This window comes from Perca fluviatilis, chromosome 10 (genome assembly GCF_010015445.1).
Source record: "Perca fluviatilis chromosome 10, GENO_Pfluv_1.0, whole genome shotgun sequence".
In the NCBI taxonomy this organism is placed as follows: Eukaryota; Metazoa; Chordata; class Actinopteri; order Perciformes; family Percidae; genus Perca; species Perca fluviatilis.
The window spans coordinates 269,479-281,377 of NC_053121.1; the positions used below are offsets into that span (position 1 = coordinate 269,479).

Here is an 11,899-nt window from a genome sequence, read left to right on the forward strand (position 1 = left end):
AGCTTTTTCATTATTTATAATAATGCAGAGACATGCAAAGTCTCTTTAAATGGCTTAGTACAACTGAGCCCACAAAGGGTCCAATGTTCATCACAGTCCGTAGGCTACTGTACTACAAGTGGAGGATTGTACAGACAACATACTAACCTTATCAGGAATGAGGCTAAACATGTTGGGGTTGTCCTGTAGTTGTGTAACAGGTAAAGCCATGTGGTTGAATAAAATCATGTGACTTGACGGCAGCAGCGCCACAGTGTGAATGTGTTTAAGAGAGGGAGAGAGCGAGGGGAAGAGAAATTTGACTTTTGCACGCAATGTCTGTAAGTTATTCATAACTTTTCTACTCAGACTGCAGCTTTGATACATTTTGATCCTCCTGTGGGTCGACTCGCTCATCGTACTGCGGGCAGTCCCACCATGCCTGCAATCCCTTCCACACAAATGCCGGTTTGGCGCTGTTACGGTTCTGTGACTACTTCCAATGCCAAAAGCGCAACAACTCTGTCCCCTTATTATTGTAACTTTCACACAGACGTCGAGGCGGATAAAGCCTAAACAGTCTAGTCTTGAACAGGCTGTGTGAAGGTGGTCTTACTTAATCTTATGTGCAGTGGTGACATTTCTACCTCATTGATGCAAGACTAAAGCTCAAGGGGGGTTCAAAGTGAAAAGGCTTTAACCTTTAGTTAGATGTTATGTGCTCTGTATATTTCAGGGCAATTTGTACATAAGATATACAGTAGATATTACATTTATTAAGTGGAAATTTCATCCAAATGGTAACACTTGAAGAAAGGTCAAGGGTATAATCTAAAGATATATATATTCATTCTGAGATCATGAATATCCATGTTCATCCTGCAAACAAAAGCTGTCATGCAACAAAGTGTTTAACTAGAAAGTAGGTCAGACAGCCCTATCTCACACCCAGCCAAGCCCGATGCAAGTGTCTTTGCTAGTTTAAGACCAATGCAGTTGTCAGTTTCCCGTTCAGCGCCCACGTCGTTTAAATAGCAAATGCACCTGCGCCCATCTGTGACCCATGGGCATGCTGGTCTTACAGGGAGGTGTGTTCAGGTGCATTCTTGGTGTATTGCTATCTTGAGGCCATTGACCAACAAAAACCTGGTCTAAAGTCAATAACGCAGCATTTCATTGTTATTTTAACAGAGCATTAGTAAAATGCTCCTAGGCTCATGTACAGCACGCGCACACTATGCTTGTTACACACACAAGGACGCACAGCAGCACACACACATGCAGAAGATTACAAATAAAAATATTACGGTGCAAATCCTCCATCATAATAGTAATGCTCCAAGGTCCAAACGCGCCTGGCTTTTAAAGGGAATGGGAGATGATCTCTGATTGGTTGATTGCATGTTATGCCCAAAACACACCTCTGATTAATGAAGACACTAAGTACAACCCTTTAGAACCATGCGCCTGGCGCATGGACCCTTTTTTCCGCCATTAAACTAGCAAAAATGGATTCCTACATGCCCTAAACACACCTGCGCCAGGCGCTTCATGCCGTGCGGTAAGATCGTTAAAATAGGGCCCAGAGAGCCATTGCTCTATGGGTGCAATTAACAAATATATAGCACATTTTATGGTAATCTGCCTTGAAATTTGTGAGATTTGGCCATGGATTAAAGAGCTGGACGGATGGACCTCCACTAAAGGGGCAACATAAGGTCAAATTCTTTAAGGCTGAAATGCAATATGAGAAAGCATAGCAGGAGGTAATGTATGCATTTGAGCTCTAGTGTTTTCTTTTACATACATGCACAAACACACTTGCAAGAACCCATAGCACCCATAGAGAACCAAACAAACCTACTTAGTTTATGATCCATCCTCTATCATAATTGTTATATTGTTCACAAAACTAGCCCAACCTCCCATCATACTGTATTTCATCTCAATTGCCTCGGCATGTGATTATCATCAGAGAACTCATACAAAATCATTGCACAACAAGCCTGGAAAATGTGTTTATCTCTTGATGGCGGATGTCTGAAAGAGCATCGATCATTTTACTGCAGTAATCTGGTGTGAGCAGCAGAGACAGTTAAGCACACAACATGGATAAAAATGCAGTAAATATTGAATGGAGAATTCTCCATTTACAGCACATGGCTGTTAGATTTTGGAAAGTTGTGTGGTGTCAGAACTCAGGCAGTGGTTAAGTTGTTGTCCAGTGTGTCTGTAAAAAGTTCATTCCCAGAATAAATCTGTGAATACCATTTGTGTTTTGCGTGTGCAATCTTTCCACAGGCAGTTTAGTTCTCAAGTGCTCCCCAAGTCCAAATGGTCTCAAAGTTATCACTGCAAATAGGATGATGTGGTTCTTAACTTTCTAACTCTTTAAATACACACTCAGCTTATTCTTGTATACAGAAACGTATTTCTATACATACTCATAGTGATAGTTATTTAGTGTAAGTGCCATTATGCTGACTCAGTACAAGCAAGGCTGAGGCACAAACTGAAGCAGAGAAACAACAGTCACACCCCACAGTGGCTGATCTCTTCTCAACCCTCTGCCTTTTTATCTTTCACTGGTAGCATTTTGGTTCCAACACTGATCTCTGTTTGTTTAGCTAATACATAGATAATACAGTTTGCTCTATCTCAGAATGTGAATATTCCAGATGCAGAAACCGTGCTATGAATAACTGCATTTTACTGTCTTTACATAGACTCTATAAGCTTTACAGCAATGCAAATTTGCCTTAAATCCTAAAAACCTTTTTTTTCAATTCTGATGCAGCATAGGGTGAGTTAGTTTGTGTCCTGCAGCGTACACTCTCAGGGCCGTGGGTGCAGATTCATATCCAGAAATAGGAGTGCAGTTTAACCTTTAGATATTTATCAATGTAGCATTACATAAACACATGTTTTTGATTTAATGTATCTAAAAAACTCTCAACATTTTGTTTATGCTATAGTCTTCATTTAGCATTATGGCAGGATAAGTATTAACACACCAAGGTTTTAGCAGGACAAGGCAGTAGTAATTCACCTCACAATAAATCATGAAATTGAAGTTGGTTTAACGTGCCCGTTGGATCACTTGTGCTTCAAACTTTCTCCTCAAAGAGTCAAGGAAAGCTTCACCTGTTTTTAATATGATGCGGACTAACAAGCAAAAGCTGTACAACCTCCTCAGTGCTTGGACTGCGCAACTGAACTAAATGTTCAACTTTGAACATAAATGCTTGCTTCTATCATGTTTGTGTATATGCATGGCTTTTAATATATTGCTTGTATTTGTTTAAAATATGTAAAGCTGAACTAAAAGTCAGAAGAAAAGTCTTCCCTTGTGTCTGCAGCTTTTGACTCACGCAGCCCTGCAGCAGCAACGGCTGCATGGACAATGTATTTAAAGTCTCGGGTGCTCTCAGCACCCTCCGCAGGCTGGCTGTCTGATTGGCTGAGCACTGACCATGATGTCATCACTGCACGTTATAAGGGCTCTGACAAATAGCCTGGGAGACACATTAGAAGAAATACTGCTCAACTGAGGAAGTCTGAGTGAGTGAGACACATGGAGACTAAGACAAACAGACAGTAGAAAGAAAGACATGAGAACAGTGACATTTTTACTTTGTATGGGAGGCAGGAAACAAGACAACTACCTGTGGAGGTTTGTACTTTTATTTTTGCTCGGCTTGTTTAACATGTTTTTTTAACTGTGCTTGCTGAAGCCTAGCAGGATGTAATGAATTTGTTTTGTGGTGCAAATGTTGCTCTCCTTTTTTGTGTGGAAATACAACCAACAACAGACACATCAGTGAATTTACAGTATTTAGTGCAAAGGTTTAAGCATATCTTCCTCAGTTCTTATTAGGCCACTTTTAGATTTAAATTGTGATCTTCACCTGTGTGTGTGTGTGTGTGTGTGTGTGTGTGTGTGTGTGTGTGTGTGTGTGTGTGTGTGTGTGTGTGTGTGTGTGTGTGGTGTGTCATCTACATATGGTCTCTTCAGATGGGAAGTACAACCCTCCCAGTGTACCTCAATGTGAGTGCAGGGATGATCAACTCGTCATCGGACCCAGCTAAGACTGAGGAGGGTTACAGTGAGGCAACAATGATCCTGCTGGGTATGATTATGTCCTTACTCGTCCTGTGCATTGTCTTTGGCAACATCCTGGTCATAACGGCAATCGCCCGCTTCCAGCGTCTCCAAAATGTCACCAACTGTTTCATCACATCCCTTGCCTGTGCTGACCTAGTCATGGGTCTCATTGTGGTTCCTTTCGGTGCCTGCTACATCATCTTTAAGACTTGGCACTTTGGTAGTTTCTGGTGTGAGTTCTGGACTGCGACTGATGTGCTCTGTGTGACTGCAAGCATCGAGACCCTGTGTGTCATAGCTATTGACCGTTATTTGGCCATCACCTCTCCCTTCCGCTACCAGTCGATGCTGACCAAGGGCAAGGCTCGCATTGTGGTTGTGCTGGTGTGGGTGATTGCCGCCTTGATATCTTTCCTGCCCATCCACATGAAGTGGTGGATATCAGTTGATAAGGAAGCTAAGGATTGCATTGAGGACAGTAGCTGTTGTGAGTTCTACACCAACATGGCTTACGCCATCACCTCCTCTATCATCTCCTTCTACATCCCTTTGGTCATCATGGTTTTTGTCTACAGCCGCGTTTTCCAGGAGGCCAAGCGCCAACTGAAGAAGATTGACCAAAGCGTTGGACGTTTTCACAACAGCGACAACAGCAACCTCCAATCTCTGGAGGCCAACAATGGGCGTGGCAACAAGAAGGCCAAATTTTGCCTACGGGAACACAAAGCCCTAAAGACACTGGGCATCATCATGGGGATCTTTACTCTGTGCTGGCTGCCCTTCTTTCTGCTCAACGTGGTGGTGGCCATATGGAAGGTGGAGGACATTGACCTTACCTTCAGGATACTTAACTGGATAGGTTACGCAAACTCTGCCTTCAACCCGCTCATTTACTGCCGGAGTCCTGAGTTCAGGTATGCCTTCAAGGAAATCCTCTGCATGAAGAGGAACCGCCTCAGCAATGCGGGGCCCATGAATGGATATGTCTACAGCAGGCACAGCTGGCAGAGCGAACAGCAAGGAAGAAGTAAGGGCAGCTTGGATGACAGTGACACTAATGAAGGGTGTGTGGGAAAGGGAGCGGGGGTCTGCGGCAGTGTGGATAGATCAGTGGACCCCAACGGGAATTGCAACAAAGGCCTATCGACTGTAACGACTGTCCTTTAAACCTGGAGCCCTGAGACTTCTTTTAGCAGGGTGATCAAGGCATGTTTACACTGCTATCATAAACCTTTTTCCAATTGACTAATGAAGGTAAGGCCAGTCGAACTGACGGGTAGAGACCGCTTAATAGAAACTGTAATAATCATGTTCAGCTGAGGAAACTATCTTCCTCTTTCAAAACTGAATAAAAACTGTAGGTAGATCACCTTTCCTTTTGTTACATTTCTCATGTTTAACTTCCATCTACCTCATCACATCTTTTAAACATGTGTTTCTTAACTGACTATTTCACATTAACTCACTGTCCACAGAAGTTACACTATGGCAGTATAGTATCTCAGCCGTGTACGTACGTACTTCACTATATGATCTGTGCATTATAGAATTTCTACTTATCAGGCTCACATTGAATTTGTGGGAATTGCTTTTATTTCATAGTTCTTGGCAAAAGTTCCCACAATTTATTAGCATAAAAATGTTTTTGAAATTCAAAGTAAATGTTGTTAGAAGCTATAAATTCCATTTGGGCAGCAATTCGCAGTTCTTATTTCCATCAGAAAATGGATGAGAAGCATGGAAGGCATAAACGTGATGCCTCTTTGGTGCTTTGTTTGAAGAAATACATTCCAAATCAACACAAATAATATAATGTATATAATAATTTGGCTAAATTTCCTTTCCAGATTTGAAATGTTGATGAAATATCATCAACATGTGTGGCAGAACCTGTCTTTTTCTCCTCACTGCTCAGCAATGTGGTGAGGTCCTGCTCTAGTGTTTTACAGCATGCTGCATGAGTGTTTCTGTGGCCTGCAGATAGCATCAGAGATATGAAGTTATCTACATCTCACTGGTGCAAGGTGCCAAAACGTTTGGGGCCATCCTCTGTTAGTCAAGTTTCTATACGTTGGATCAGCCAGATTCCATTATCAGCCCTGAAGATATCTAATGGCATTTAGTGGAAAGCAGATTGCATTAATGTTGTTAATCCTGGGTATCAACCTTTAAAGCTTGCAGCTGTTATATGAATAAATGCACTTGTTTTAAACTGTGCTGCTACACAGCCTAACAGTCATACCTTGCGTTCAGTCCACTGGTTCATTTGTGAGACATGTAAACTAATATCTAGTACATTATATAGCCATTACGTAAGTATAAGTCCTTCCTGTCCCGTCCGTCTATGTGCCGGTAGTAACACTTTTGTTGCACATGCTCTATTTGTTTATTACAATGTGTAGTTGCTGTCTTTCAGTATGTACAGTGTTTACTGAAACCAGAGAAGCCGTTTCCTTAGTCATGGCAAAAGGGTACAAACTACCCACAACAATAAACAGTGTGTCGAAATAGCCAAGCGATAACAAAGTTCCAGGCCCAAGACTGGTGGTGGTGGAGATTATTCAGAAGCCAATATACAACAAGAAAAACAGTCCTGAGTTGTGCACCTTTGTCAAAGCTCCCTGACAAGTCCCAGAGTCTCCTCTCACTGTAAACGGATCTCTGGATCTTTATGAAATCAGTCTAACATTTGAATAAGACACTCTGGAGTCCACTGAGCAGCGCCTCAGCTGTTCCAGTTGTTTCAGTCAGTCTACTTTAGACACTGCTCGGTGTGCAGTCTCCAGGAAATGCCCCAAATCCAGCTGAGACCAGCAAAATAAACATGAATAAATCCATTATCTCTGCCGTTTAGCTAGAGAATCAGATAACTCCCTCTCTTAGGGAACTCTGAACTATAGGTACATTACATAGTATACAGTTCCCAATTTGCATGATGAGATGTGATGAGATCCAAATGGCTAACCTGAAATGAGACACTCTTTTTTAATCGCCTGTCTTCAGATCACAGGCTCTTGGAAATGTCACTTTTTTGACATAGGCATGTATTAATGGAACATGAGCTCGTAATGTAGGGGCTTGAATTGGAGAATTCACCCACTTTTCCCAACACTATATGATAAGTGTTGCAGGTGTAACCCCCTTCCCACTGTCAGTTTGGCGATCACTATGTTCTGATCAAATAGTGAGCATGCTAAATGTGGCTACTGACGTTGAGAGGAGGAGCAGGGATTCTCTGCCAGTCTAAATCAGTGGTAGTGACCTGTGTTTTAGTGCATGTAGTAAGGTCAGCTGGCACCGTCAAAACTGTGAACTTTGTTCCCTCAGAGGAATCCATATGTACTGTAATGCTAGGTTTGCCCAGCACTGCTGTCACAGACCTTAGGAATAGACGTAAATACGGTGTCATCTTACGTCAGTGTTTGCCATGTGAAAAACAAGCTTTCCAGTGTGTTGATCTTTTTTTTGTTTTTCTATTTCATGGATTTACTGCAAAGTAATTGCAGGGGTTGGATGTCATAACAAATGTTCTCCAGGTTTTTTTTCTTTAATCAAAACTGTACATAATGCACGAAGCACAAAACAGATAATGATTCCAGACCAAGATTTTGATACATTGTATTTATTCACTCACAATTAATTGACGCATTGACGCTAAATTAATGAGTCACTGCTGGATAAAAAAAAAAACCGGTCTGTATTTGAAACATCTGTTATTTTCAGAAGCACTTCCCAAGTGATCGTTTGCATGCCTGCTATGCCTGCTATGCTGTATATATACTTGTGGTGATGTGTTTGTGAACTGTGGTGCCATTTCCTTTCGAAGTGATCTGTTTAAGTGGAGCAGTTTGTGAACTATATATATCCACACTGCTCCCTCCTGGCAGTGGCCTCTCCTTGCACCTCAGCTGTCTCAGAGTTATTAATGGTTACGGTTTCATCAATACGCCTGTATAATAAGGAATGTAATTCATGTCTTCACCTCCTTATGCTGGAGGACACAACGTAGTTATGTGAAATGAGTCTTGAATGATTAACTGACACTACAACATTCCAAGTAGGTCTACAGCTGATAGTTTGGAGCCATATATCATGTCTACTGATGCATACAATGAACATTCAGTTCTCCCAATGAAGTTTGTCTCTAGATTACCACTCTTACCCACTGGGATGTTTAATTCTGCAAACATAAAAGGTTATTTTAAGTTTAAGATGATATGTTACAATGTGGCACGTATATTTTCATTGTAAAAGAATATTATCTATGTCATGGATTGACCATTTTAATATTGTCAAGGCTTAGGTGGGCTAATGCTAATGCTGTCCTCACTGATCCATTCATGTTCCTATTTAAAAAAAGTCACTTTACCCTGAACTGCTTCCCATGGTTTAGATTAGGTCATTCACTAACTTAAAGCAGCACTGTATTGCACTTTCATGAAACATTTGTAGAATTTTTGAACAATTGAATCCAAGTTTGAGTTCATGAACTATAAACAATAACTGGCTGAGAGTTCACTTGTTCCATAATATTTTTCTGGAAGTCCTCTTTCCTGTTTGTGAGTAAGAATGAAGAGTCATGAGAAATGGCAGAATCTCAGCACAGATCGTTGTCAAAGGTGGACTGATCTGATAAATTGATGTATGTGAATGTTATTTTTTTAGGAAAGTTGAATATTGCTTCAGCCGTCATTTGAAAAATAAACCAATTACATGTGAACCTTTTTTTCGAGTGAAAAAAGTTGTCACTCAGTTGAATGTTTACTCAACGTTTGCAAACCCTTTTCGCACAAGTTGTTGTCACTGTTTGTTGAGGTAATGAAGCCTGTTACAACATGTTCTGTCCTGTGATATTCATGAAAAAGTGTATGTGCTGTAACATTTGTATTAAAATAAACAATGTTCATGTTGCATGTAATGTCCTCATTGATGTGTCATTTTCATTTCGTAACAGTAAGTGGTAGATTATAACTCTAAAATACAAAGAATTTGAAGAATAAGGTATGAGCCATCTGTATCAGGCCTGCACAAAAGTTAAGTCTATTTCAGTATGTGAAAACCAGTCATTGGCATGTGATTTAGATGGAATGATGGAAAGGAAGGAGATCGGGATGTTATGAAAATGTTTCCATTCTCCTTTTGAGTCTGCCCAATGCTCCAAATAATCATAGATCAAAAAAAACACCTAATTCAATTCCAAAAATACAAGGGAGGAGGGCAGTGGAGATATATAGAGCCATCAATATGCCTTGATATTTGGCACTAAGAGTTGAAAGCATTTTTCATATTTCTTTTAAAGCATGAAATATGTTCATCTCCTGAATGAAGATTAAAAACCTTTAGAGTTGTTATCATTGTTAGGAATGCAGAAGATCAAGACCAGAAAAACATAATAGCTTTTGTAAATCAGTTACAGTAATACATCAGGATTTCATCATGAAGAAAGGTATTGGACACAGAGGGTATTTTGAAATGAGATAATGTGCTTTAAACACATTTCATTTCAAAATACTCTGAAATAGCCTACTGCATGCTTCTCTTCTTTGTGACAGAGTAGGGTGCAAAATTAGGCTGGGTAGAACATATCTTTTATTAACATACTTTACCCTCTGCATCTCTTTATCTTTCCTACTTTCAATCTATGAACAATTTTTACCAGATAATTGGGAATTTATATTTGTTTTGTTCTCTGAATGGTTAACTGCTGTAAGGATTAAAGAGACTTCTGCAAAAGTTAAGCTAACTATCCTACAGCAGTAACCAAGTGCTATATTACCACAGCCAAGGGATATTTTATACTATGGCACATTTGTTTGTCAGGTTACAGGTTGCATGAAAAAGGGCCAGGGTTAGGGTTCACAATAGAATGGTGTAGGCTATGCTAGACTTGGATCTGGGCAAGTTAACACTCCAGTAGTCTATATCCTCGACGTTCCACTTCCGGGAATGCTCTGTTGCCACCGGAAATTCCGCCTGATTTCACTCATTCAGGCCGGATATCCGTTGCCTTGGGCTTCCTTTTAAACTCCGGTGGATTTCTGAGGACTATGGTTAACTGCTCCTCAGATCTCTGCAGGGTAAATCCAGACAGCTAGCTAGGTAACACTTTACAATAAGGTACACAAAAATGTAGGTAGTTACTGAGGAACGAATGAGGAACAAATGAGGGACGAATGAGGAACAAATGAGGGACGAATGAGGAATGATGAGAAACGAATGTGCGTTAATAGTTTACTAGTAACTAATCATTAGCTTACCATTCATTACTCATTCATTTAACAGTAGCTACCAGTCTGTTTACCACTAACTAGTGCTTGAATCAGTCAATCAGTGACTAATCATTAACTAACCAGTCGTTCCTCATTTGTTCCTCAGTAACTACCTACATTTTTGTGTTACAGTTTAGCGCTGCCCAAGACGATTGTGATTGGTTTAAAGAAATGCCAATAAACCAGAGCACATTTTTCTCCCATCCCAGAATGCTGTGTGGACTAGTCAGACCCTCCTCCACAGCGCTGTGGAGGAAGGTCTGGCAAAGTGACAACACTCCAGCAACCCCAGCCAAACTCAATAGCTTGAGACAGCTTGCCAAACACACTGGTACAGTAAGTTCTCATCCTAAAAGCCTTTTCTCTTGTAACATTAAAATGAATGATACAAGAGTGCTTGAAAATATAAACAATGAAACATAAATCTAAACTCTGTGTTACAAGAGTCTGATGTCTAACTCTTCACTGCAACACAAAAACAATGCAGATCTTTATTTCACTGGTGAACATGGTGACTTTTAACCTGGGACCTGTCTTTTAGTCTGATATCATGCACGTAGCCATCAACTCCATATTAATGACCCTGTTATAGTGTTCCCATTTAAAACAAGTCAGATGGAAACAATAAAAGGTCAGCCAGCGAGACAGCATTTCAAACCAACTCATGGAGCTAACGTTGGCTTAACTAGCTAGCAAGGTACAGCTGATAAAACCTTCTAGCAAAAGTTGTGATTTCAGCCAGGAAAATCAGAGGTTGACAGCTACAAGTGAGAAGTCTGCTTTTGTCTACATTTGTCTGAAATCATGACCCATTATAAAAAGAAATACTAAAAATGTCAATGAATTTCAAAATCAGGCTTATCATTGTAAACATTTTAGAAGAGCTGCATATCTTGGTCTATAATAGGGTTTCCAGATTTCCTGGAGCTAAAACCAGGACACTTTGCGCGTGACCGTAGTGCTTGTTAACTTGTGCTTTTTAACGTGAACATGTGCCAGCCCAGGTCAGACATATACACAGACAGTAACTTCATTATTTTGATCGTAGGCTCCTCATCTAATAATAAGTGTTTTTTCCTGTAAAATTAACAAAATTGCAGCAACAGCCTTTTTCAGTTTAGTGTGAGATTTATGTTGAGATTTTTTCTAAAAAAGATTCTTTGAAGTGTTATTTATTCCAATAACACCAAAAGAACTAAAATGATTTATTGAAAATTTTGAGCATTAAACGCTTCATTTCCAGCATTCTGGTGAATTTGTATGCACCTATTTCTACCTTTTTCTGAATCAATGTATGCTGCAAATATCTTTATGTGAAGAGAAACATAGATTACAATCCAAACATAAAAACATAATGGAATATATTGCAGTAAGGCTCTCAGGCATTGTATTGCTTTCAACTATTTATTCTCCTGTGGATCGACTTTTCTAATTATATCCGAGTCAGCACACATGTAGCCTAGAGGCATCATTTACTCTTCCCTCCTGTTTTGCGTCTTTTGTTGTTAATGTATTAATAAATCCCTGGACTGTAATATTTCAGATG

General features: G+C 40.2%; 1 protein-coding gene across 1 annotated transcript; it reads left to right on the forward strand.

The window, feature by feature from the left end:
- The first annotated feature begins 3,511 nt into the window (after window positions 1-3,511).
- Window positions 3,512-9,002, forward strand: adrb2a (adrenoceptor beta 2, surface a). The gene is made up of 2 exons (XM_039814463.1): window positions 3,512-3,652; window positions 3,995-9,002. The coding sequence occupies exon 2, from the start codon at window positions 3,995-3,997 to the stop codon at window positions 5,249-5,251; it is 1,257 nt and encodes a 418-aa protein (XP_039670397.1). The 5' UTR covers window positions 3,512-3,652; the 3' UTR covers window positions 5,252-9,002.
- Window positions 9,003-11,899: the final 2,897 nt, after the last annotated feature.

What these genes read in the sequence shown, in the direction of transcription:
- adrb2a (XM_039814463.1), top strand. Translation starts at nt 3,995, where the DNA reads ATGGGAAGTACAACCCTCCCAGTGTACCTCAATGTGAGTGCAGGGATG.